General features: G+C 36.9%; 1 protein-coding gene across 3 annotated transcripts in view; it reads left to right on the plus strand.

Moving 5' to 3' along the window:
- The window catches only part of KIF18A (kinesin family member 18A), an 84,070-nt gene that overhangs the window by 19,334 nt on the left and 37,695 nt on the right, over window positions 1–27,041 (plus strand). For all 3 annotated transcript variants that reach the window (XR_011387869.1, XM_008269231.4, XM_002709207.5), the window contains exons 8-13: window positions 380–454; window positions 660–772; window positions 5,505–5,667; window positions 12,859–13,023; window positions 19,581–19,702; window positions 23,763–23,998. Coding sequence is in view for 2 of the 3 variants with exons in the window: in XM_008269231.4 (XP_008267453.1) it covers window positions 380–454; window positions 660–772; window positions 5,505–5,667; window positions 12,859–13,023; window positions 19,581–19,702; window positions 23,763–23,998 (874 nt within the window). In the remaining variant the exon portion in view is untranslated. The remainder of the gene's footprint in view (window positions 1–379; window positions 455–659; window positions 773–5,504; window positions 5,668–12,858; window positions 13,024–19,580; window positions 19,703–23,762; window positions 23,999–27,041) is intronic.

Genomic DNA, 27,041 nt, shown 5'->3' on the forward strand with positions numbered 1-27,041 from the left:
TCTTACACTCTTATAAAAAGGATAAAATATAAAAGGAACTCACTAAAAAGTAGTTCAACTCATGAATGGTTGAAACATAAAATTATCTCTGAGTTTCTTTGAAAGTAGGTAATTTTTATCATGTTGTAAATGAATGCTTAAAAGTGCCTTTTCTCAGTAAGGCAATTTCTTTATAATTTCCTTTACTTTATTAATGTGCTAAGCCTATCTTCTTGTCCTAAGTTTTAAACATGAACGTAACCGATGGTTGTCACATAATCATAATGTCATCAGTTCTGAACACATAGGACAAATAATGAAGATACAGTGTCATTTTGTTCATGTTTATAACTATGTGATTATCTGTATAAACAAAATCATAATTTCTATCTTTTAACAGTTGAAGAGCAATGTTCTTAACCTGGATAATCATATTTCTCAATATGTAAAGATATGTAATGAGCAGAAGGCAGAGGTATGTCTACTGTTTAAATTGTTAGGCTGATCTCCCTTAGTTCCTCTTTTATAAGATTCTGTAATCCTAACTGTCCCCATATTTAACATTTTCCTATTACAATTGAAATTTGATTTCTCCAGTTATTTTTCACAACTAGAAATTTTCCTGTGGCCATGTTAGAGACAAATAACTTGTATTTTAACTAGTATTTTCTTTCTATTAGATTTTAATGTTAAAAGAAAAGCTAAAAGCTTATGAAGAACAGAAAGCCTTTACTGATGAAAATGGCAAAGCAAAGTTAATGACTTCAAAGCCTGAGGAAAAAGAATTTGAAAGGTAAAAGTGACATTAAAAATCTCATTTTGAGGAATGTATTGTTTCATAATATAATCAGATATTTTATATTAATCATCATTTGTTATATGTCACACACTCAACTAACTGAATTCAGGAAATCACTGATGGCTTTTCATTTTGTACAGTTTGGAGATCAGATCATTTTAGTTATGATTTTATGGATGGGAAGGAGAACCAGGACTTAGGCAAAATGAATAGAAAATAAAGCTAATTATGTCATTTGTGAAGTTACATTTTTAGTTATATTTTTCTTCTCTGTTACCAGCATTCTGTAATTCATGTAAATTTGCTCTGTTTTGTTGACCATATATACCTCTAATAGCCCTCTTATGGTGTTTAAGTGGATAATTATGTAACTAGACATCTCTCAGTGAAATAAATTGATAGAGAATTGTGGTAGGTTCCAAATAAGCTTTCCAGCAGGTAAATAAAAACAAGCCAGTTAATAATTTAGTAGTCAAAAGTACTTTTTTCCCAAGCAGTTATCACAGTTTTCCAAAGTGACCCATTGGGACACTGAATCAGAAATGTTAAGCTTAGTAGGTTTAAAAATGCAGTAAGGAATTCCTGGATCAAACAAATTTTGGGAGTACACTTGTTCCTTGGTATCTTCCTGGAATTGGTTCCAGGAACCCCTGTGAATACCAAAATCTGTTGATGCTCAAATCCCTTATATAAAATGGTGCAGTATTTGCATATGACCTACACCTACCCTCCTGTATACAATTTAGTCATGTCTAGATTATTTATGTTGCCAAATACTAAGTAAATATTAAATAAATATTAAATATAATATAAATATTATATATTATATAAATATTATATAAATATTTGTTGTCAAATACTAAGTAAATATTATATAAATATTTGTTATACTTTATTATTTAGGGAATAATGACAGGGGAAGTCTGTATAGAAACAGAGGAGATAGTTTTGTGAATCTACAATTTATTGAATAGAGAGCTTATATACAGAAGGCCTGTGTCCTCCATACAGAGAAATAATCTGAGAAATTCCCAAAGTATAATCCACATGTTAAAGGCTCTGAGATGGGCCGGCGCCATGGCTCACTTGGCTAATCCTCTATCTGCAGCGCCAGCATCCCATATGGGCATAGGGTTCTAGTCCCGGTTGCTCCTCTTCCAGTCTAGCTCTCTGGGCCGGGGAAGGCAGTGGAGGATGGCCCAAGTGCTTGGGCACCTGCACCCACGTAAGAGACCAGGAAGAAGCAGCTGGCTCCTGGCTTTGGCCGTAGCGGCCATTTGGGGGGTGAACCAACGTAAGGAAGACCTTTCTCTCTGTCTCTCTCTCTCTCTCTCTCTATCTCTGTCAAATAAATAAATAAATACATAAATAAATAAATACATAAAAAACATGGGGGGAAAAAAGGCTCTAAGATACCCGTTCAGCTTTGATTATAGTGGAATTAAGTTAAACTTACTTGACGTTCATTCTCCAGTGCCAGTTGTCTCCTACTAGTATGAGAAACCAACCACATTTCATACTGTTTTGAAATTTATTGGAAGCGACTTGGTATCCATAAGGAAAATAGGAAGTTTCTGATTAGCTGTGGCTTTCAACCTCAATCCAACTCCACCGACTTTTCATAGTTGCACATGTGTATTGAAGTTTTACATAAAATGTAACATTTTGATTTGAAAAAAATATATATATTTTTCTGCCACAATGGACCCTTGGTGCTAAGATAACTCCTTATTTGTTTTTATATATGGCTTTGTTGATGATTTTTAGACCCATATTAATTACATCTGATCACTATAACAACTCCTTCAAATAATGGATATATTGTTTTGTCATAGAGAAGCTTAAGAAGGAGAACATTTTTCAAGTCTTATCCTTGTGTTTCCATACTTTGCTACTTTGTAGACATCATAAGTAGTAACTACCACAGTTATTTCTACCAATGACAAAAAAATCAGTTTTTTATGTGGGGTAAGATTGACATCTGTATTATTATTATTATTATTATTATTATTATAGTGTAAGAACTCTATTTAATTGGAAATTTTTCTAGCGTGTTCTTTGTTAATCCCCCTAATAATGCATTTCAAGTTAAATTGCTGTTATATTACTCTTGTGTTGTTTTCCTATCCCACCAATTGATTGTCTTTTGTAAAATAACCTAAGTAAAAATGATTTCTAGTTATTATTTATCCATATCAAGGAAAACTTTAAACTCTCATGCACTATGGTTGTTATTCCATTGTTAGTAAAATGTAGGAGTGGCCCTCATGCAACCGTATATCTCTGTTAATTCAGGTTTCCTAATAATTAAAAAGTCACCAGTTTCTGAAATTTGGAATAACATTTCCCATAGAATTGCTCAGCACTACTTAACTGGTTCTACTTTCCTATGAAAACCTTAAGATCAGTAAATTTTCATGGAGTAGATAACTTTGAATTATTGAGTCTCCCTTTGGTAAAGTAATTAAAGAGATGGCCCAAGCTATAAAATAAGAACTTATTTGGGAGCTAGCATTGGGGCCCAGTGGGTTAAGTTGCAGCCTGTAATACTGACGCACCATACAGGTGAAGGTTAGGGTCCTGGCTGCTTCACTTCTAATCCAGCTCCCTGCTAATGCACCTGGGAAAACAGTGAAGGATGGTCCAAGTGCTTGGGCCTTTGCTATCCACATGAGAGACCTGGATGAAGCTCCTAGCTCCTGGTTTCGGGCCTTGGTCATTGCAGCCATCTGGGGTGTGAACCAGCAGATGGAAGATCTCTCACACTCTTTCTAACTTTGCCTTTCAAATAAATGATCTTAAAAAAATGTATTGGATATTTTTCCTTCTCTCTACCTGACTTTCAACAAACAATAAAAACTTTAATTTTAACTGATGCTGCATGATAATTTACTTGTATTTATAAATAAATTAATGATAAAATTATGTACCCTATAACATTTGTCATTTTCCTTAAAAAGTAACTGAATCCTAAAAGAAATATATGAAATATTTTTCATTATATCAGTCACACTGTTGCATAGGGTTTTTTCAATAACATGGATTTTCAAAATGTCTTTTTCCATAAAACTCAAATAACCTTTTGATGAAGTTTAAGCAAGAACATAGAATATCTGGTCTTTATTAAAGCTACTTGGAAATATAATATTTAAAAGGAAGTCATAAACAAAATACAATTGTTTCTTATAAAAACTAATTATAATGCTTCATTTGTGGACTAGAAAAGGAAATTGTTTAGAATTTAACCCATTATTTATCACCTAAAAATATTAGTACACATTTTGGTTTTCTAGTAAACTTTAGTGTTTCAAATAATTAGAAAATAATTATTAGTAGTCTTTCCCCTAGGACTCTTTCTGGTTTTTTTTAAAATGATAATTTCTCACAAAGACCATTTGGTACTAATTCTCTTCCTTCCATCCTAATCTGTAAATGCCACCAAGTAAACAAAGTATGTCTGAACCACAAAATTAGAGTATTGGCAGATACTTAATTTTGTTCTTGAGCAAAAAATTACACCAAAACTAAGAAATTATATTTGAGTGTAACCTAAAGATAACTTATCAATTCATTTACTGGCATTCACGTAGGTGTAATATAATACAATGAAATCACATATTTCCTATGAAATATTTATCAGTTTGAAAAAACTGCAGTAAAGTCAATGTATTGTGGTTTATAGTCATTCCCCATAGAGTTTCATTAAGAACTAGTGACGTAAATTGGCAGTGGTTATACCACAGATCCTTACAAATATATCTAAAATTCTGGCCAAAGAACATTTATTTTTAAATGCATATATTTGATTTTATTCTAAAGACTTCACATTTAATTTTTCTTTGGAGTTTTTGTCTGTACACTCATGTAATTGTTTATACTGTTACTGTAGCTTAGAGCTAATATGTGATTCAAAAGTGTAAATATATGTTTATAAACTTAAAATATCACTATGACCAAAGTTCTGTTGACCCCTGGAAGGTACAGAACTTCAGTTTCCTTCCAGTGTTTTCACAGGAGTTAATGACATTTAAGTCTTTGGAGATCTGAATTATGCTATCAATTTTAATTCTCTAGATCTATGTTACCCTTTGGAGGAAATACACTATTACAGCTTTTCTAGGTTTACCACACTGTAAACTTGGATGTTTTTGGGTCCTGGCAGTGTCATTTGACTCTTAGCCAGACTGTAGGGGGTACCTAACCATATGTCATGTTTTCACTATAACAAATTTTGAAGCTAAAAACTGACTCTCATTTTCCCTAGGGGACCATAGAGGCACCATATGATTATAACTCCTACTGCTTATTTCTTCACAGTGAGCCAACACCAAAACACAGTGTCATGTTGCTAACGGGGCCTTGTTAATTGACATAGTACAGGTCCAAGTTATCATCCTTTTCCTATAAACAAAATATTTTTTTGCTAAGCAGTTGTATCATATGTAGATATTAAGTGTAGATATGACATATTACTACTGCCAGAGGCCTTTTGATACCTATATATTTCAATAACATCTTCCTCGGGGGAGACAAAAAGAATTCTAACATACTAGAAATTACATGAAAGCCCCTAAGTATTTCTGTAATGAGAAACAATCATTCTAACCTATTTGTTGTTTATCATTGAATAAAATTCTGTTAGTGATATGTACTTTGTGCACCTTTTAAAGAAATTATGTATGGTTTATCACAAAATTAGTAAAATTATGCAATGTGTTTTCTATAGATTTCATGAAATTCTGAACTGCTTGTTTCAAAATAGAGAAGAAATCAGACAAGAATATCTGAAATTGGAAATGTTGCTTAAAGAAAATGAACTTAAGTCATTCTATCAACAACAGTGTCATAAACAAATAGAAATGATGTGTTCTGAAGACAAAGTAGAAAAGGTATTTAACAATTTTGTGATTATATTTATAGAATGTAATACCATGAGGACTTTGGAGTTTTAATAGACGAGTTAGTTAGTCATCCATTTTCTACAAACACCAGGAAATTTTCTCTGGGGTTTATGGAGTTCTTTTTTTTTTTTATTTTAAAGATTTATTTATTTATTCGAAAGGCAGAGTTACAGAGAAGCAGAGAGAGAGAAAAGTGTTCCATCCACTGGTTCACTCCCCAGATGGCCACAATGGCCAGAGCTGGGCCGATCTGAAGGCAGGAGCCAGGAGCTTCTGCCAGGCCTCCCACATGGGTGCAGGGGCCTAAGGACTTGGGTCATCTTATACTGCTTTCCAGGCCATAACAGAGAGCTGGATCAGAAGTGGAGCAGCCGAGATTCAAACCAGCGCCCATTTGAGATGCCTACACTGCAGGCGGCGGCTTTACCCACTATGCCACAGCTCAGGCCCCTGTGGAGTTCTTAAAAGGAAGTTAACACTCAGAGAGAATTGGTTTCCAAAGGTGCAGCAGTAGTAGCAGTCCGGGAGCAGATGCAAGCATTAGTTTATAACTTATCATCAGATTGTCTTTTTCAAGGAAGAATACTGTTAGATACAGCTGAAGTGAGCTCCAAATGCAGCATAAAGAGATAGTATATGTGGATGGAATGGATTTGGCCTAGTGGTTAAATACTGATTGGGACACTTGTATTCCATATCTGAGTTTCTAGGTTAGAATTCTGGCTCTGTGCTTGATTCCAGTATCCTGCTAATATAAACCCTTGGAGTTAGCAGGTGATGGCTCTACTAGTTGGGTCACTGCCACTGACATGGGGAGGCCAGGATTAAGTTCCCAATTCCCAGCTTCAGCCTGGTCTAGCCCCTGGTATTTAGGGAGTAAACCAACAGATGGAAGCTCTGCCTTTTATTTTTATCTGTGTGTGTCTCTCTCGATCTCTTCCTCTCCTTACCTTTCAAACAAATAAATAGATTTTTAAAGATAGCATATGTAGACTAGGTATCATATAACAAACTGAAAATATGCATTCATCTGTTAGGCTTTCGAGGAGGAGATTGTGAGAAAGGACAATTGTGTAAAAAATTTATGGTTGAGAATTTTATAGGACCAATAAGATAAATTCAAGAAGCTTCATTCTGAGCAGTATAAAATAATTTTATAGCTAGACATGTGAAACTACAGATTGCAAATGATCAAAAAAATGAGCATTTTGAAAATACTAGATAATCATTCTCCCTAGTTTTGCTATTCATCAATGGTAAGTTTTGTCATATTTTATGTAATTTACAGAATGCTTTAACAAACTAGCATTTTACTTTTTTCTTAGCCTCTGAAATAGGTAAGATGTGATATACTAAAAAATAATCACAGGCATTCATTAATGGTATCATTGATACCGATTTATCAGAAGCTACTAAACTGTATTATGAAAATCAATAATTTGTTTACTGACTGTTTTTGTGTGCCTTGTCTTACTGAAAATTCCTTTCTAATTTTATTTATTTCAAATTTTACTTAAAATATCCCTCACATTCTTTTTTTTGCAGAATAAAAACTAAATTTTTATCTTTGAAACTTGCTACTATATATGCACTTTAATGTTAAAATGAAAATTTTCAGTTTAATTTGATAAATATAATGAGATGCAAATAACAGATTATCTCATAGGATTAATATAATACTTTGTTGTTTATATGTTTGCTAGATATAATTCTGAAATAATACCATATTATATATTTTAAGAGTTGTATATTTTGTTTTAGTTATTAGTACTTCTTATAGAGTAATGTTTAATGGGAATAGTAATTTCTCTTTCAGGTTTTATGTTGATATCTATTAAATATGGTTCAGGTATTTGAATCTGTAATTATCTAACTTTTTGACCAAAGGCAAGAAATGTAATCATGGGAATCTGATATTGAGTTAATATCACAATTTTAACAACAGTTACTATTTAACATGTTTCTATGCAAAGCCTTGTGCTAGACACAATGGAAAAGTATGAGACACTGTATTGCTTTCACTTATTTACATGCTAATTCAATAGTAAAAAATGATAAGGCACTATTAATTGTCATATGTAGGAGTATAATAGTAATAAGACCAGCTAATATTGTTGAGCAGTGCCAGGCAATTTTTTTTTTTTTTTAATTTATCTGAAAAAATGACAGGGAAGAGGCAGACATCTTTCATCCAGTGGTTCACTCCTGAAATGGCTGCAACAGGACTGGACCAAGCCAGAGTCAGGAGCCTGAAACTCCATCTGGGTCTCCCATGTGTGTGTCAGGGGCTAAAGTACTTAGCTTCTTTTGCTGCTTTCTCAGGTGTATCATCAGGGAGCTGAATGGGGAGCAGAAAAACCGAGACACGAATTGGCACTCAGATATGTGGTGCAAGCATCACAGACAGCAGCCCAACCTGCTGCACCACAACGCCAGCCCTAGACATTTTTCTATGTATAGATTTTTCTTTGTATAGATTAATTCATTTAGTATATATAACTATCCTATGAGATAGATCCAAAATTATTACCATCTATGAGCAAGAGGATTTAAAACTCAGTAAATTGTCTGGAGTTGCACCATTATTAAACTGTAGCTGTCTGATTTTACAGTGTGCATTCTTAATCACACTGCTGTACTATAAGTATAAATACTGTGGCTGCTCAGAAGAGAAAATAGTAGCTTTCAGTTGTGATGAAAAAGGGGTTCTTAGTGGAAGGACAAAATTTGCACTGCGCTTTGCATTAAAATACGATAGGAACACTGTGTTCAAGATAACTGACCAGAACAAGGCATATTTGTAGGACTATATCTATAGAAGAAAATTACTAGACTCAACACTTCCTACCAATTGATGTTGTGTTACACGTGGTAAAAGTCCATCTATTTCCATAACCTGTTCTTTCTGAACCTGAAAGAAGTCAGAGTTCACCACTACAAATGGATTGAGGTTGGAACAAAATGTAAGGCATATTTGCTGTATTAGAAATTATTGACAATAGATGGAAAGAGAGGCTAGTAGGACAGATTATAGAAATATTTGTTGCCAGAAATTTAGCATCTATTTTTGTAACCAAAAGGAAATCTTTGAAACCAAGTGGCATTATAAGAGCTCAGAAACCAAGTGATACTTTAAACATTTGTATATTCTTATTTAGTATAATTAATAACCTTGCCCTGTTTGATGACAAACTAATTTTTGAAGTTGTTATTTTAGTATTATTATTATTTTCACCCAATGAGTTTTGAATGTCTGGAATTATCAAGACATGGAGTAATGGAATGGGTTTGACTAGATTTCTTTAATGTTTTACTCTTTCCATCTTACTCTGTTTAGTGGTCTTTTTTCAACTCTTATAACTATTATAAGACTTGATAAGCAATGCAGATATAAACTTTGAAGTTATTATTAAGTTAAGCCATGGAGAAACAGAAAAACATCAGAAATTGAGTTGGGTTCTTGTTCTGTTTTTACACACTAGTGTCAAACTTCAGTTTTACCATTGTAGAACTAGGAATTATGTTTTCAATCTTTTGAAAAAGTAGCTATTCATTAAGAGTACTGAAAGAATCTCCTAACATTGATTCAGATATAAAAAGTAGAGAATTGACTCTGAGATTAGTATTAAAGTGAAGCTCCTGGGTAATTTTATGGTTACATAAAGATAATCTATAAAATTATTTTTAGAGTTTATCATAGCATCAGTTCTCTTTTACAAAGCAGCAGTAGCATGTAGAATGTCAGAATTATGTGTCTATTCTCTCTTAAGACATTAGTGGCATTCTGAGTATTTTGTTGATGAAATATATAAAGCATTTGAAACCTTAATGGGAAACATTTCACTTTAATGTCAGAATTTAATGTGTATATTTTAGAATATAGTCCCAAACATTTAACTTGCCATTTTAGAATAATGATTCCATAGGACTACCTGCAAGGGAAATGTCTCCATGGAGCATCATGAGGATACATCATATGCACCTAAAAAGTAAAAAAAGTCAATGCCAGTATTGTGGCATAGTGGGTAAAGCCACTGCCTACAACACCAGCAACCCATATGGACACTGGTTCATGTCCTAGCCACTCTGCCTCTGATCCAGCTCCCTCTAATGCCCTGGGGAAAGCAGCAGATGATGTCCCAAATGTTTGGCCCCCTGCCACCCACATGGGAGACATAAAGTTCCTGGTTCCTGGTCTCTGCCCGACCCACTGCTGAACATTGCATCCATCTGGGGAGTGAACCAGTGGATGGAAGATCTCTCTCTGTCTCTTCCTGTCTCCTCCCTTTCTCCCTCCCTCCCTCCCTCCCTCCTTCTTGTCCTCCTCCTCTCCTCCACCTCTCCTCCACCTCTCCTCCTCCTCCTTCTCTCTCTCTCTCTCTCACCCTGCCTTTCAAAAATAAGTAAATAAATCTTTTTTTTTTTTTTTTTTTTGACAGGCAGAGTGGACAGTGAGAGAGAGAGACAGAGAGAGAAAGGTCTTCCTTTGCCGTTGGTTCACCCTCCAATGGCCGCCGCTGCAGCCGGCGCACCGCGCTGATCCGATGGCAGGAGCCAGGATCCAGGTGCTTTTCCTGGTCTCCCATGGGGTGCAGGGCCCAAGCACCTGGGCCATCCTCCACTGCACTCCCTGGCCAGAGCAGAGAGCTGGCCTGGAAGAGGGGCAACCGGGACAGAATCCGGCGCCCCGACCGGGACTAGAACCCGGTGTGCCGGCGCCGCAAGGTGGAGGATTAGCCTATTGAGCCACGGCGCCGGCTTAAATAAATCTTTTTAAAAAATTACTCAAAAGTCAAATCCATACTTCCTGGGATTTTCGGTTAGGATTTTCTGGTATTAAATATTGTTGCCATGGGACCCACAGATCATATCCTACCCTGGTTTCTGGGAGTGCCTACGACATTTGTGAATGTTAAAGCAAAATAATATCAGTGGACTCTAAACTTCAAGTGTCAAGATCTCTTTCCACTTTATAAAAAAAATTATGTAGGACCTCAAAGAGCTCTTATTTATATGGATTCCATCTATCAATATTAATTATGTTAGAAATTAAAACTGAAATTCATAAAAATATATTTGTTCATTGGAAAATATCATTTCATAACATAGTTAACATTTTTATAAAAGTCACTAATTATATTTTCCTTTTTTTTTTTTAAGATTTATTTATTTATTTGAGAGGCAGAGTTACAGAGAGAGATCTTCCATCTGCTGGTTCAGTCCCCAAATGGCCACAATGGCCAGAGTTGAGCTGATTCGAAGGCAGGAGCCAGGAGCTTCTTCTAGTTCTCCCACATCAGCACAGAGGCCCTAGTACAAGGGCCCTCTTCCACTGCTTTCCCAGGCCATTAGCAGGGAGCTGGATCAGAGGTGTAGCAACCGGTACTCAAACCCACACCCTTATGGGATACAGGCACTGCAACTGTTTCTTTGACACCCTATTGAACTATTACACATCCTTTAACCTCTAGAAACCTTTATAATGTGTATGCAAGTAAGAATTAAAAAGGCTTAGTGTTATTATAAAAATAATTTGACATTGTGAATTCCGTCAAAGACTCTCAAGGATCCTTAGGATCCCTGTACCACACCTAGAGAATCTGTATTATAGCTATCTTTCTTACTCCTCTTCCTGACAAACTGATTGTTTTGAAGGGTTACTTGTTGTTTGTTTTATCTTCTTGACTACTCAGTTTCTTTGTTGAAGGTTTTTTATTAATGTCTTACCTTGTCAAGGTGCAATTGAGGTGTCATAATTAACTAGAGAAACCAGAGTAGTCAAGAACCTCTGTGAGAATGACAATACTCATCAACCATTTTCCCCTCATCTAATGGACTCCAGGCTGAAATGGAGTCTGCTTCTCCTTGGTCCTTATAATTTCCTTAAAAGGAATGTCAAGTAAAATTTTATGGCTGTCTAAGGCTTGGCTGTGACTTCTGTTAGCCACCTTTGCCTTGCATTAAATCTTTCATAAGTTCACATCCTCTATGTAGATGATAATGATAATATTTTTATTGTTGTATACCCCAAATGTCAATAGTACATCTTGCTTGAAAGTCAGAAAGAAATTAGAGTTTACAAAGAGAAGGAGGTCTCTGATCGGTTTCAATAGTTTTTGTTTTTGTTTTCATTCTCCACTTCAAAATTCAACTGTAGATGGTTCTATTCCATAGAAATCTATTATTTCAGGTGTAGCCATATCTAATAATTGTTTAATTCAGTGTCTATTGGCAGAGAGGCCAACCTTTATTGTCCCACAGATTCCATGATAATGTGTAAGATCCTAGGAGCTAGACACCCCAAAATTAGTTTTAATCTCAATTTGTACCTCTGTAAAACTCCAAAACTATTGAGGTTATCTGCATGGATCCTGAACCAACCATCAGGAAAGATACTGATAGGCACACTGATACAACTCTCTTTTCTGTCATTTGTATCAACCAATTTAAGGCCACATAGGCAAAACTTAGCAATACAACACAATTTCTTCACATCTTTCAAATTGAACCAATGACTAAAACAAGATATACATCTTTTTTGACTGTATTAAAGCAAATCATGGAATTTATCTGACCTTGTGCGAACTTTTCAATTGTAATATACTGAAAGAAATGTATTTTAGGGCAAAAGAAAGGAAAAGAGAAAAGGAAGTTACAGTCTTCAATTTGGCCTTTGTATTTCTTAAAACCATAAACTCTCAACATGTAATTTTATAAAAATGACTCACAATTCAATTTCCTATTTTCCTGCAAGCAGTGGGATTGTGTGATGTCAAGGGGAAAATAGCTTTAAATACAAAAGAATGGTTTAATTTCATAAGCTACGATAGCATACTTAAAAGAAAATGTACCACTTTACTAATATCACATCAAATATAGAAATTAGGTTGATTATTAGGGGCCAGTGCTGTGGTGCAGTAGGTTAATCCTCCACCGGCACCGACATCCCATATGGGCACCGGTTCTAGTCCCTGCTGCTGCTCTTCAAATCCCGCTCTCTGCCATGGAGAAGATGAATCAAGTCCTTGGGCCCCTGTACCCGCATTGCAGCCATTTGGAGAGTGAACCAATGGACAAAAGACCTTTCTCTCTGTCTCTCCTCACTGTAACTCTCTCAAATAAATAAATGAAATATTTTTAAAAAAAATTAGGTTGATTATTAAATGCATTATGTTTCAGGCCACTTGCAAAAGAGATCACAGACTTGCAATGTTGAAAACTCGTCGCTGCTACCTGGAGAAAAAGAAAGAAGAAGAATTGAAGCAATTTGATGAGAATACTAATTGGCTGCATCGTGTTGAAAATGAAATGAGACTCCTAGGTCAAAATGGTCATATTCCAAAGGTACTTGTATTTGTATGTTCAGATTTTTATTTAAGAACTTAGTTCTTTATCTTTCTTGTATTGAATAAGTGTCCTTCATAACACTATTGTCCAATTTCTCTGAGATTTCCCTGATCCTTTTACTGTTGTTAAATGAATGTATATCTCTTATGCTTTCTAATTACCTATTAGATTTGCTTTGTCCATACTTTCTTTTTTTTGTAATTTTTTTTTATTTTTATTTATTTATTTTTATTTTTGACAGGCAGAGTGTACAGTGAGAGAGAGAGAGAGACAGAGAGAAAGGTCTTCCTTTTGCCATTGGTTTACCCTCCAATGGCCGCCACCGCTGGCGCGCTGTGGCCGGCACATCGCGCTGATCCGAAGCCAGGAGCCAGGTGCTTTTCCTGGTCTCCCATGGGGCGCAGGGCCCAAGCACTTGGGCCATCCTCCACTGCACTCCCGGGCCACAGCAGAGAGCTGGCCTGGAAGAGGGGCAACCGGGACAGAACCTGGCACCCTGACCGGCACTAGAACCCGGTGTGCCGGTGCCGCAAGGTGGAGGATTAGCCTATTGAGCCACGGCGCTGGCCTGTCTATACTTTGAAAACAATAAAGTTACTTAAGGAATTGCATCGTTTTATGAAGTAGCTATTAAAATAGAGTAAATTCCATTTCAAACTACACTTGAGGCTTTTTCAAGTAGGTAATTTAAGTTTGTTTTAAATTTTTATATATATTGTGCAAAAGTGATTTTAAGTGTGGGCACCATTAGTAGTATTCTAAAGAAAACCAATTTAAAAGAGTGAGTGTGTGTGTATAACTGAAAATATTATACCTTAATTTGGCAAAAGTTTAAACTTCTAGTAAATGATGTATGATGATGCCTAATGGCTCTATTAGGTTAGAATTTTGTTCTACCACAAGATTTCAATAATCTGACTTCAGTGTCTTAACTAGTTTGGGCTGTATTTTGCTCCTTAAAAGTGTTGGAAGTATGCAGTTTGGTCTTGTTGGAGTACTTCCAAAAAGTGATCAAAGTCATCATTGTGCTTTTCATTTCATGATTTGTAACATTACTATTTCATTTCTAGTCTCAAATTTATACCCAGACCAGAAGAAAAGTAAAAGGGAAACTGTGTTTCTATCAGGAAAACAAGGACTTTCCAGAAATTCCTAACAGACTGTATGTTAGCTAAAATTAAGTCACATAGCTATCCTCAGGTAAAAAGGAGTGTAGAAAGGTTCCATTTTCTTTTACTGGATACATTATTATCCTGAACAAAATTGGAGTTCTACTAATAAGAAAGAAGTGGAAACTGAATATGGGATAAGCAACTGGTAGCAACTGTCACAAAGTAATTAATATTGATCCTGAAACCTTGCACATTAAAGAACGTCTTTACTTTTTTTTTTTTTTTTTTTTTTTTTTTTTTTTTTTTTTTTGACAAGCAGAGTTAGACAATGAGAGAGAGAGACAGAGAGAAAGGTCTTCCTTTTGCCATTGGTTCACACTCCAATGGCCACTGCTGCCGGCGCACTGCACCGATCTGAAGCCAAGAGCCAGGTGCTTCTCCTGGTCTCCCATGGGGTGTAGGGCCCAAGCACTTGGGCCATCCTCCACTGCACTCCCGGGCCACAGCAGAGAGCTGGCCTGGAAGAGGGGCAATCGGGACAGAATCCGGTGCCCCCCCCACCCCAGGACAGGATCCCAGGGTGATGGCACCACAGGCGGAGGGTTAGCCTAGTGAGCTGCAGCACCAGCCCAATTTTTTTTCTTAGAGGAGGATGATTATGAGTTGGCCCTGGAATGCATACAAGATTTTAAACTCCAAAGTCTTACATTAATGGTACAAAGAATTTATGAACTTAATCCAATTATGGTATTTAGAGGTGAGGCCTTAGGGAAGTGCTTAAGATTGGTTTAGGTCTTTAAAGTGGAGCCCTCATGACTGAATCCTGGTGGATTCATAGCAAGACAGGCTATAGATTGTTCAGATTTAGACATTCTGGATCCCTATCTTTTGCCGTGAGATTCTCTGCACCACACCAGAATTCTGCCAGTGAGAAGGCTATCACTAGGTGGGGGCCCTTAGACCTTGCGCTTCTGGAACTGTAAACCAAAATAATCCTCTTTTTTTTTCTTTTTTTAATGAAGTTAGCCTGCCTTAGATATTTCTTGAGAGTAATGAAAAGCTGACTAATACTGAGGAGTATCTAAGTCTGTACTTTGATGATGCTCTTCTGAAATTCACTGTTCTCTATGAGCTAGTTGATATCTTTCTAAGGTCTTAAAATATCTTGAAGAGTGCCACACTAAAATAGAGGTGAAAGAAAATATGAAGTATTCAGTAACAAACTTTAAAACTCAAAATTTTTTTAATACTACCTAATGCCTCATAACCAGGGGGATGTATTCTGTGATTGACTAGCAGTGACTGTAAATGGTCATTAAGCATTAAAACTCAGACATACAGAAGACTTAAGTTACATGAAGCTTTTCCATTAACCAATGTTATAACTATCTACTTTAGGGACCAGTGTTGTGGTGCAGCAATGCCACTTGCAATACTGACATCCCGTTTCAGAGTGCCAGTTCAAGCCCTGGTCCATATCATCATGCCAGTTTGAATCCCAGGTGCTCTACTTCTGAACCAGCTCTGTGCTAAAGTGCCTGGGAAGGCAGCAGAAGGTAGACCAAGTGCTTGGACCCCTGCCACCCACTTGAGAGGCCAGATAGATCTTCAGGTTCCTGAAACTTTTGTACCATTTGGGGGTTAAATCAGCAGATGGAAGATTTTTCTCCCTTCCTCTCTTTGTCACTCTGCCTTTCAAATAACTAAATCTTAAAGGGGGGGGGGGGGGCAGGACATCTACTTTAGAGGGATAATAAAAAACTTTAAAATGCTGTATCCATCTCAAGATAATATAATGAGTAATCAAAGGAGTAATCAAAAATGTTGGAGTTGTCTAGGCTTAAAAAAGGTAACTTCAGAAATTTCACATTACGTATTCGTTATCTAAAACAATGGAGACTCTTCATTGACTACTGTCATCTCCATGAGTGTACCTGTAAAAGAACCAAAACCATGTTCTGCATAAAAAGTATTTGAAGAAAGTAGCTGATAATCCTGACCGCTTGAATATTTCTCATTCAGTGCACTGGAGCTGATTCTCTTAAGTGTTCTATGTTGACAGTACTTTTTGATTTTTTTTATTATTTGTATATCTAAAGAAGTGCTTTTGAGATTATCATTTTGTAAGCTAATAAAATTATAAGTATTTTGGTTAAAGGTAATCTTTGACCTTATTTAATAATGACTACTATATTACTAATGCATGACTGATTATTTAGCACTTTATTGGTCAAAAACTTTCTTAAGAGGAGTCTAAAAGAATTTTTTGTGTGTGGTAAAATATAACATAAAATTTACCATTTTTAGATTGACATTTCAGTGACATTACATTCATTTAAAAAACTTACATATATAAAATATGATTTTAAAAGTTATCAATATTATTTTGGTTATTTTAATGCATTTAAATTGTTTCAGTGTGGTCAAACCTAATTTTTCTAATTGTCTTCTAGAACTCAAGTGGAAATTTTGCACATTTAAATGTGAACCTAAAATTGATTTTAAATTCTGTGTTTTTTTTTTTGTTTTTTTTTTGTTTTGTTTTTTTTTTTTTTTACAGGCAGAGTGGACAGTGAGAAAGAGAGAGACAGAGAGAAAGGTCTTCCTTTGTAATTGGTTCACCCTCCAGTGGCCGCCGCGGCCTGCGCACCGTGCTGATCCAAAAGCAGGAACCAGGTGCTTCTCCTGGTCTCCCAAGGGGTGCAGGGCCCAAGCACTTGGGCCATCCTCCATCCTCCACTGCACTCCCGGGCCACAGCAGAGAGCTGGCCTGGAAGAGGGGCAACCAGGACAGAACCTGGCGCCCCGACCGGGACTAGAACCCCTGGTTCCGGCGCCGCAGGCGGAGGATTAGCCTAGTGAGCCGCGCACCGGCCTTAAGTTCTGTTTTTTTTTTTAATACATTGGGAAGTATCACTATGTTCCGAACATTGTATTTATGAAATTCTTGAAGTTTATATCCCTTAAATAAAAGGTTTCTGGTTAAAAAAAAATCTGGGCCAGCAGCCATTGAGGGGTGAACCAGCGGAAAAGGAAGACCTTTCTCTCTGTCTCTCTCTCTCTCACTGTCCACTCTGGCTGTCAAAAGAAAACTGAAAATATTTAAAATTGAAATTGTTTCCATGTCTACTACCTAAGTCCCACCCTAGTTTTCTTTTTTCTCTATATTGCACAGCTGAATTAACTAGTTATTAAGTTGATGAAGGGACTATATTCAGGATCACACAACACTAGACTAACTACTTTTGACTTCTTATTGATTCTGTTTTCTCTACACTCTCCATCATTATCTACTTTTTATGCTTTTAAATCTATCCCCATCTATCATTAAATCCAACTACACTATTTCAGATTCCAACTACACTATTTCCAACCCCCTATTTCTGGGCAGCTAATTTTTACTTTCTGCTTCCATTCATGTTTTGCTGCAATTCATTCTCTATACTACAGCCAGAATGAGGTTTTAAAGAGTAATCCTGATCATATGATTCTTCAATACCCTCTCCCTACTATATACTGTGCATTATGATTTACCAGGCATAGCATGGTCTGGCACCTGACTAACTAACTAACTCTCAAGTTTTACACTTGATCTTAGGCAAAAGGCCAAGAAGTGATGCTTCTTAAGTTTTATATGTCACCTCTCCATGTAGCCTGCACTTCAGCCATTAATAGTGCCTACTTGTAGTTTTCAGAATTAGATCGTGCTCTTTCAGTCAGATTCAATCATTAGTGTGTCGTGACATAAAAATAAGACTCAAATTGTAAACTTGCTTTTCCAAAGATGAAAAGCTTACCATGACTCATTAACTAATATAATCATACCGCTGAATTTTTTTGAGAGATTTATTTATTTTTATTTTAATGTCAGAGTTACACTGAGAGAGGAGAGGCAGAGAGAGAGGGAGAGGTCTTCCATCCTCTAGTTCACTCCCAAAATGGCCACAATGGCCAGAGCTGCACTGATCCGAAGCCAGGAGTGAGGAGTTTCTTCACAGTCTCCCACGCGGGTGCAGGGGCCCAAGGACTTGGGCCATCTTCTGCTGCTTTCCCAGGCCATAGCAGAGAGCTGGATCGGAAGTAGAGCAGCCGGGACTCGAATTGGTGCCCATGTGGGATGCTGGCACTGCAGGCGGCAGCTTTACCCGCTGTGTCACTGTGCCAGCTCCCACAGCTGAATCTTTTTTCTATGAAAGAATAATTCAAGGAGATAAAAGAATAAGATTATCAGAAACTGTATATAAAGGAAGAATTTTGTATGTAGTATAAATGGAATATTTGGCAAAGATGTTCACACTATATCACTCAATTTTCTAACTGGAAAGCACTATCTTCATCTAGTAAACTGATATCCATAAACGCCATATATTTGACTTAAGATGGCTTTTGTTTCAAGGCTAACAATAAAATCACATGACTTATAGGCCAGTGCTCTAAGCATATAATCCTGACTCCATAAAGACTTTTATTTTTCCAAATGCTTGCTATATTTCTTGGAATATAGTCATGAATTATGTAAATAACCTTTAACTTCAATATATCAGACAAATAGAGTGACATTATTTCTCTCTTACATTTTCTACCATGGCATAGGAAGTGTTGAAAAGAAAGAAAAAGCTACTTTCACCTTTTAGAGACTTAGTAACCAACTGTGAATTGGGAAGGCTTTTTAGAAAGCTAAAATGCATTATACTTTTGAGGAAGTTTCCGGTCATAACTCCGCCTGATAAGCATTGCTGTCTTGTCTGTTCAAAATATCCAGAAAACTTCCATCCTTTTCATTATACTCACTGATATTCTGAGAATGTTGTCGGAATATCATTCATACTTTAGTGTACTCACTTAGCTGATATTTCCTGTGCTTAGTTTAGTACACCAAATTTGAGGAAAGACAAGTAATTTTAGGTAATATAGTAGAGGGCCCCTGACCCTAGGCAGGTGCTGATTAGGAATATTGGAACCCTTAAGAGGCTTGTTCATATTTTGGCCAACAACAAAGCTTACTTATGCCAAGAGTGGTTGTGGACAAAACATTTTCATAATTAAATATATAAATAAATGAAAATATTACTGATCAATGCCATGAGAATATTGGAAGTTGAGTGGACAGTTCCATCTTTAAATACATTTCTTTAAATACATTGCTACCCTGAGGAAGCAGCATTTAAGTAAAAACTGATCATCCTCATGTATTTTCACAAAATAATGAACTAATAGGATTGACCAAAAAACTCTCATCTTCAGAAATCCTACCTTATTTCTGAGGAAATCTGGTACCTTTTACTGCTTATAAATTATAGACCATCTCTACAAGAATTTGCTTCTAAACATCATTTGATAACCTAAAATAATTGAAACTATTCACTATATAAAATAAGCTTTATTGAAATTAAGTTTAATATTTTTAAAAGTCTCTGAAATATATTTTCTTTATTTTCCCAGGAACTCAGTAAAGATTTTCATTGCCATCATCTGCACCTCCAGAACAAGGATTTGAAAGCACAAATTAGACATATGATGGATCTAGCCTGTCTTCAAGAACAACACCACAGACAGACTGAGGCGTATGTTTATGGATTTACCTATTCTACAAATTTACCACTATAGACCTAAAGTACTTGAAGCATAGGAGGCCAGTTATCCTTTGCTAAAAAGCTAAGTTTTTTATCTGATATAAATACATCATTTCTAAGTGTTTGCTAGCATCAGAAAACATGCAAAGTTAGAAAACATGCAAAATTGACAGAGTATAAAAGATATGATTCTTCCCTTCCAGCTAACTTTTTTATTCTTTTTATTTAAAAAAATTATTTTTTTATTTGAGGGGCAGAGTTACAGAGAGAGAGAAGAGAGAGGCAGAGAGAGGGAGGTCTTCCATCCCCTGGATCACTTCAGAGCTGGGCCAATCCGAAGACAGGAGCCAGGAGCTTCTTCCTGGTCTCCCATGCAGGTGCAGAGGCCCAAGCACTTGGGCCATCTTCTACTGCTTTCCCAGGCCATAGCAGAGAGCTGGATCAGAAGTGGAACAGCCGAGACTCGAATCAGCGCCCATATGGGATGTCAGCGCTGCAGGTGGAGGCTTAGCCTACTGCACCATGGCGCTGGCCCTAGCTTTTTATACTTTAAGATGTATTTGTTTGTGTGAAAGAGTTACAGGGAAAGAGAGAGACAGAGAGATCTTCCATCTGCTGATTCACTCCCCAGATAGCCTCAACGGCCAGGGCCATGCAAAACCCAGGAACCAGGAGCTTCTTCCAGGTCTCTCCCAAAAGCATGGTAGGGGCCAAACAATTGGGCCATCTTCTGCTGCTTTACTTTCATAATCAAAAGAAGTCTGCATTCATTTCCATCCTCTAGTCATCCATTTAGCTCTTATTAACAATTTACTATTAACACCAACTGAATTTTTAGTAGGCAATTGTTAATTATTCCTAATTCAGAATGATTTTTTGCTGTCATTAAAATGCAGTTACTAAACATCAGATTTATGTGAACCCTTTTATACTGTCTCTACTAGATCAGTGGTAACATGTTAGTCATTTATTTGAAAAAAATAGTAAAAAAATATTGATCAACATAATCCATATTAATTATTTAAATTCAATGAGCCTTAAAGTTCTTGTATGTGAATTAGATTGCAATGTGTTCCATTTAAAGGTTTTGAAACTGTTAAACAATATAAAAATAAGTAATGCTAAAAGTACCTTTCTTTGCATTCTTAAAACCATTCCTAGTTTCAGTGATTCACTCTGGGGATTCACAGACTCATCATACAGCTGTTCTCAATGACTATGATTTTTTACATCAGAAAGATGCAAACCAAAATCACTAAAGGGAAAAGGCTCATGGGCGATTGGGAGGCTACCAGATAAAAGTTTCTAGAATTCTTCCAGTGGGGTCACACAGAATCTGCTTAAATCCTCCAGCAAAAAGTTGTGATAATGCATATGAAATGTTGTCTATTTTGAAAGACTCAGTGTCCTGGATTTTTACTGGTAACTGGTCACATAGGCACCCTCTGCCTAGCATGCACCAGAGATGGGAAGCAAGTGTTCAGTATAAATCACACTTCTGTCATATCCATTCTGAAAATGATGAGAGCTCTCCCAAAATCCAAGTTTCAAATACCAGCCAAGGCCAACTTTGCAACCAAGCCTTTCTTGGCCTTCCCAGCCATACAGTGTTAACTCTTGTTATCAGTATAGTTGGTCAATAAATAACTGCTTTATTGACTTTTTAATTAGTAACTGTTCCCTATGTTTGTTGCCTACTTGACTTAAATGTACTACTCTTAGAAACCCTCACCATAAAGAAATTCAAAAATAATTTGTACTGCTATCTAAATGCTTAATGCTCCTAGTTATCAGATGGTTATTTCATAATGTGTTCAATTTAATGCCTGATTATTCTTTTTTCACTGCCCTATCAATACTTCAAATGATTCTATTTTCCTAGATGTTATGGATCAACTGAAACATCATCTATTGACTGCCACAGATTTCTGACTGAATCATTTCAAGATCACTTATATTATTTGCCAACTTTTACAAGTTAGGAAACGTTGGTTGAATGCATAAATTTATAACTGGTTAGCTGTGATATTTTACCAGTAAATAGGATACATTCAATGTAGCTGATTGTTGAAGATAGGAAAGATTTTGGGTCAGAACCACGAATCTAATGCCCTATCAATTCTAATATCCACCTTCCTTGTCCACAACTTTTCTCCCTGAATCCCCTTTAAATTCTATTCTGAAAGCCATTGCTTTGGGTAATTTATCTTTTTTTTTTTTTTTTTTTTTTTTTTTTTTTTTTTTTTTTTTTTGACAGGCAGAGTGGATAGTGAGAGAGAGAAACAGAGAGAAAGGTTTTCCTTTTGCCGTTGGTTCACCCTCCAATGGCCGCCACAGCTGGCGCGCTGCGGCCGGCGCACCGCGCTGATCCGATGGCAGGAGCCAGATGCTTCTCCTGGTCTCCCATGGCGTGCAGGGCCCAAGCACTTGGGCCATCCTCCACTGCACTCCCGGGCTGCAGCAGAGAGCTGGCCTGGAAGAGGGGCAACCGGGAAAGAATCTGGCGCCCTGACCGGGACTAGAACCCAGTGTGCCGGCGCCGCGAGGTGGAGGATTAGCCTATTGAGCCGTGGCGCTGGCTGGGTAATTTATCTTAAAAATGAGTTGGGATTTCTTCTTTTGTGATGAGTTATTGTATATGTGTGTGTATATTATATACCAAAAATGAGCCTATTCATTTGACATAGTGTATTTTTCATTTGAATCCATAATTATTAGTAACAGTAGCAATATGTGTGGTTTGTAAATCATGTTTTGCAAAAGCTTTTTTTATGTATTTAACTCATTTAACCCTCAAAGCAATCTGTGATATAAGTAATGGCTTTTTAAATTTTTATTTTATTGGAAAGAGAAAAAGTTTTCCCCAAATGACTATAACAGCTCGGGCTGGGCCAGCCTGAAACTAGGAGCCAAGAACCCAATCTAGGTATACCAGATGGGTAGCTGGTTCCCAATATTTGATCCATCACCTGCTGCTTTCCACAGTACACATTAATAGGAAGCTGGATGAGCCGGCGCCGTGGCTCAATAGGCTAATCCTCCACCTTGCGGCGCCGGCACACCGGGTTCTAGTCCCGGTCGGGGCGCCGGATTCTGTCCCGGTTGCCCCTCTTCCAGGCCAGCTCTCTGCTATGGCCAGGGAGTGCAGTGGAGGATGGCCCAGGTGCTTGGGCCCTGCACCCCATGGGAGACCAGGAAAAAGCACCTGGCTCCTGGCTCCTGCCAGGATCAGCGCGGTGCGCCGGCTGCAGCGGCGGCCATTGGAGGGTGAACCAACGGCAAAGGAAGACCTTTCTCTCTCTGTCTCTCTCTCTCACTGTCCACTCTGCCTGTCAAAAAAAAAAAAAAAAAAAAAAAAAAATAGGAAGCTGGAACTAAGAGCCAGACTCAAACTTAGGCAATCTCATATGGGATGTACACATTCCAAATAATGTTTTAACTATTGGCAAATGCCCACAGGCTATCTAGTTGTCCCTTACTTTAATTTATGTTTGTATATTTGTATGTTTGCAAGTTTAACTTCCTTTCATGGCTGCAACAGTTCCCTGTCCAGAACTGTATCTGAAAGTCCAGAACTCAATCCACATATCCCATGTGGGTGATTGGAACCAAGTCACTTTGATTATTACCTCTGCCTCTCAGCATATAGGAAAGTTATAGGATACAGGAAGCTGTAGTCAGGAGCAGAGCCTGTATCCATACCAGGTACTAGTCCAATATGGAACATATATGTCTTAACCCTTAGGATAAATTTATGCCCACCCCAAGCCTACCAGCTTAGAGGAACAAGTTTAGTTTATGCTTTGTCCAAGGTTAAGTAGGAGTGACATGAAGACTATCTGAGACTTGTAATTCCTATCCAAGATTGTTTGCACTCTTTATGTAATGTACTAAGAATATGTTGACGTATTTGATTGAAATATCATTCTAAAAGAAAAGATAAATGGAATAATGTCAATAATATATTGATACTTTGGGTGTTACATAAAAGAACCATAGTATTTAAAATTTAGTATTTATCTCTCCTGTTTTTTTCTCCTTCTGCATATAGAGTTTTGAATGCTTTACTTCCAGCCCTAAGAAAACAGTATTGCACTTTAAAAGAAGCTGGTCTATCAAATGCTGCTTTTGAATCTGACTTTAAAGAAATTGAACATTTGGTGGAGAGGAAAAAAGTGGTGGTCTGGGCAGACCAAACTGCTGAACATCCAAAGCAAAATGACCTACCAGGGATTTCTGTTCTTATGACCTTTCCGCAGCTTGGACCAATTCAGTCTATCCCTTGTTGTAAGTACAACTTTTATTTTATAAAGTAAATAGTAACATTAGTCCTAAAGAGATCTTTATGTATCCATCTACAGAAAAGTTAATTTTTTTAAAGGCTTGGCTATTTTATGAGAACAGGAAAATTAACTTCAAAATTATTTGTTAACCAGTCTTTTCCAAATATCTTAGAACAAGTTTGCTTTGGTGTTCAAAATAACTGTAGTAATAAAACCTATTTATTAGAATTTTGCTCTTTTTCTGCTGACAGATCACTTTGTATCTCTCCATCCCCATCTCTCTCTTTGTCTCTCTCATAAAAGTATTCACTGGACATTTTAATTGCATAGCTAATATATAATCATGGTTGAAAAAAATTAGCATAAAATTCAGATGATACAAGAAATTGAATGTTCTTCTGTTCTTCCTATAATCCCAATCTGATATCACATCTGAAAGATAAATGCTATTAATAGTTTGGTTATCCTTTCAGTGTGTGGGGGAGGAGGTATTTCTGTATCACGAAAAAATTTTGGATACTCTATTTTTTTTAGGTTTTTACATGAATGGTAGCATATTATACATACTGGTCTGCAACAATTTTTGTTTAATTTATTAGGAACATTTTAGAGTACATAAATGAAGAATCTTAATTCATTGTTTGAACTTTTAAAAATTCAGAGAAGTACCATGAATGACTTAACCACTGTTCTGTTAGTAAGCACTGCATCTGAGAACCTGCTTGTTATATGCTCCTAGGTTCCTAGAATAGGTTCCTAGAAGCTGATTTTCTGAGATTAAAGGACAGATAAGACCTTATTCTATGTGAAAGCAAATGAGTTTTCTCCTGCTTGGGCTGGACAAGACCAATTGAGCATCATAATAAAGAATGTCAAAGATCTTCAAAAAAATTTGGCCACAAAAATCTACAGACTTTCTGGGGGAAGTTGACGTTGACTGTATTGTGCCTGATATATTTTTTAAAGATTCATTAATTTATTTATTTGAAGGGCAGATCAGAAAGAGAGATCATCCATTCACTGTTTCAGACCCCAAATGATCACAACAGCCAGGATTGGCCCAGGCCAAAGTTAAGAACCCAGAACTCCATCCAGCTCTCCCATAAGGATAACAGGGGCCCAGAGACTTGAGCCATTATCCACTGCCTTCCCAAACACATTAGTAGGACACTGAATCAGAAGCAGACACACTGATACTTGAATCGGCACTCCAGCAAGTATCACCTTAACTTGCTACACCACAATACCGGCCCCTGTGCCTAATATTTGTGAGTTCACAGACTATCTAGGAACAGATTGAAAGGTGTGCAGAAGCTTCCCATCCTTGAGATGGAAGAATAAGAAGACTCAGAAACAAATTTCACCTTTGTCTCTTCTACAGGATAGTCTTAGCACCAGCTAAGACCAGCTCTTAGTGGAGTCTACTTTACCATTCTCTTCCACCACTCATTATATCAGTACCACATGTGAATTACCTGTAATGAGTCTTCAATCCTTTTTTTACCATCTTTTAAATAGAGAAAAATTGCACAGAGAAAATATATCCAACAAAAAAATGCCAGCAGAGAAAATACGAATTGTGCATGAACCTAATGTGAGGAAAATATCTAAAAGCAGGGACTGTAATGAAATAATTGATGATCCAAATAACGACCCTTAATATTGGGGTGAAGAGCTAATTCAGGATATTAAGGTTGTAATGGTTAGCAATATGCCCTCCTCTGTTATCCATGTAATAAGTAGACTATATATCTAAATGCATATCTATATACTAAGAATGTGTAATAAAATATGAATTGTAAAATAAAGTGAAGGTATATCAGACAAATCACCAAAAAAAGAAAGAAGAATGAAGGAAAATTTCTGTGATGGAATAATTTAATTTTAAAAATATTAACAGGATAAAGAAAGATACTAGATAATGAAAAAAGCACATTTCAATAAATTAATCATAAATTTGCACTCACAAATGTATACCACCTAAATATGTAGACCAATAATTTTTACAGATACCAAGAACAAGCAAAATAGATGATTATGATCAGTTTCAGTATTCCCTCTTTAAGAATTTAAGTAATCTTGGCCAGCGCCGCGGGTCACTAGGCTAACCCTCCACCTGCAGTGCCAGCACCCCGGCTTCTAGTCCCGGTCGGGGCGCCGGATTCTGTCTCGGTTGCTCCTCTTCCAGTCCAGCTCAATGCTGTGGCCCAGGAGTGCAGTGGAGGATGGCCCAGGTCCTTGGGCCCTGCACCCGCATGGGAGACCAGGAGGAAGCAGCTGGCTCCTGGTTTCGGATGGGCGCAGCACGCCGGCTGCGACGTGCCAACCGTAGCTGCCACTTGGGGGGTGAACCAAAGGAAAATGGAAGACCTTTTCTCTGTCTCTCTCTGCCTGTCCAAAAAATAATAAATAAATAGATAGATAGATAGATAGATAGATAGAATTTAAGTAATCTGGGGCCAGTATTGTGGCATAGTGGATAAGACCTTCCCCCGTGATGCCGGCATCCCAACTGGGCACTGGTTCCATACTTGGCTGCTGCTCTTCCGTTCCAGCTCCCTGCTAATGTGCCTGGGAAAGCAGCAGAGGATGGCCCAAAAACTTAGGTCCCTATACCCTTGTGGGAGAAGAAGCTCCTGGATCCTGACTTCAGACTGGCCCAGCTCTGGCCATTGTAACCATCTGGGGAGTGAACCAGCGATTCAAAGATATCTCTCTCTCTCTCTCTCTCTCTCTCTCTTTCTGTGTTTCTCCCTCTGTTTCTTCTGTAACTGTGCCTTTCAATTAAATAAATAAATCTCAAAAAAAAAAAAAAAGAATTGGAGTAATCTAATAGGAAACACTGAATTTAAACATTATATTTAAGCTTTGTTTAATAGATATACAAGAAACATCTACATTTAGTATAACTATTGAAGAAATCATTTTATCATGTCATGCCGAAGAGTCATCTCATTAATCTTTTCTGGAATTTGTTGAAGCTTTCAGTTCTATAGATTCAGGTTTTTGTTGAACTTAGAAAATGGTCTTTCATTATTTTTTTAATT

This window comes from Oryctolagus cuniculus, chromosome 1 (genome assembly GCF_964237555.1).
Source record: "Oryctolagus cuniculus chromosome 1, mOryCun1.1, whole genome shotgun sequence".
NCBI classification, from domain to species: domain Eukaryota; kingdom Metazoa; phylum Chordata; class Mammalia; order Lagomorpha; family Leporidae; genus Oryctolagus; species Oryctolagus cuniculus.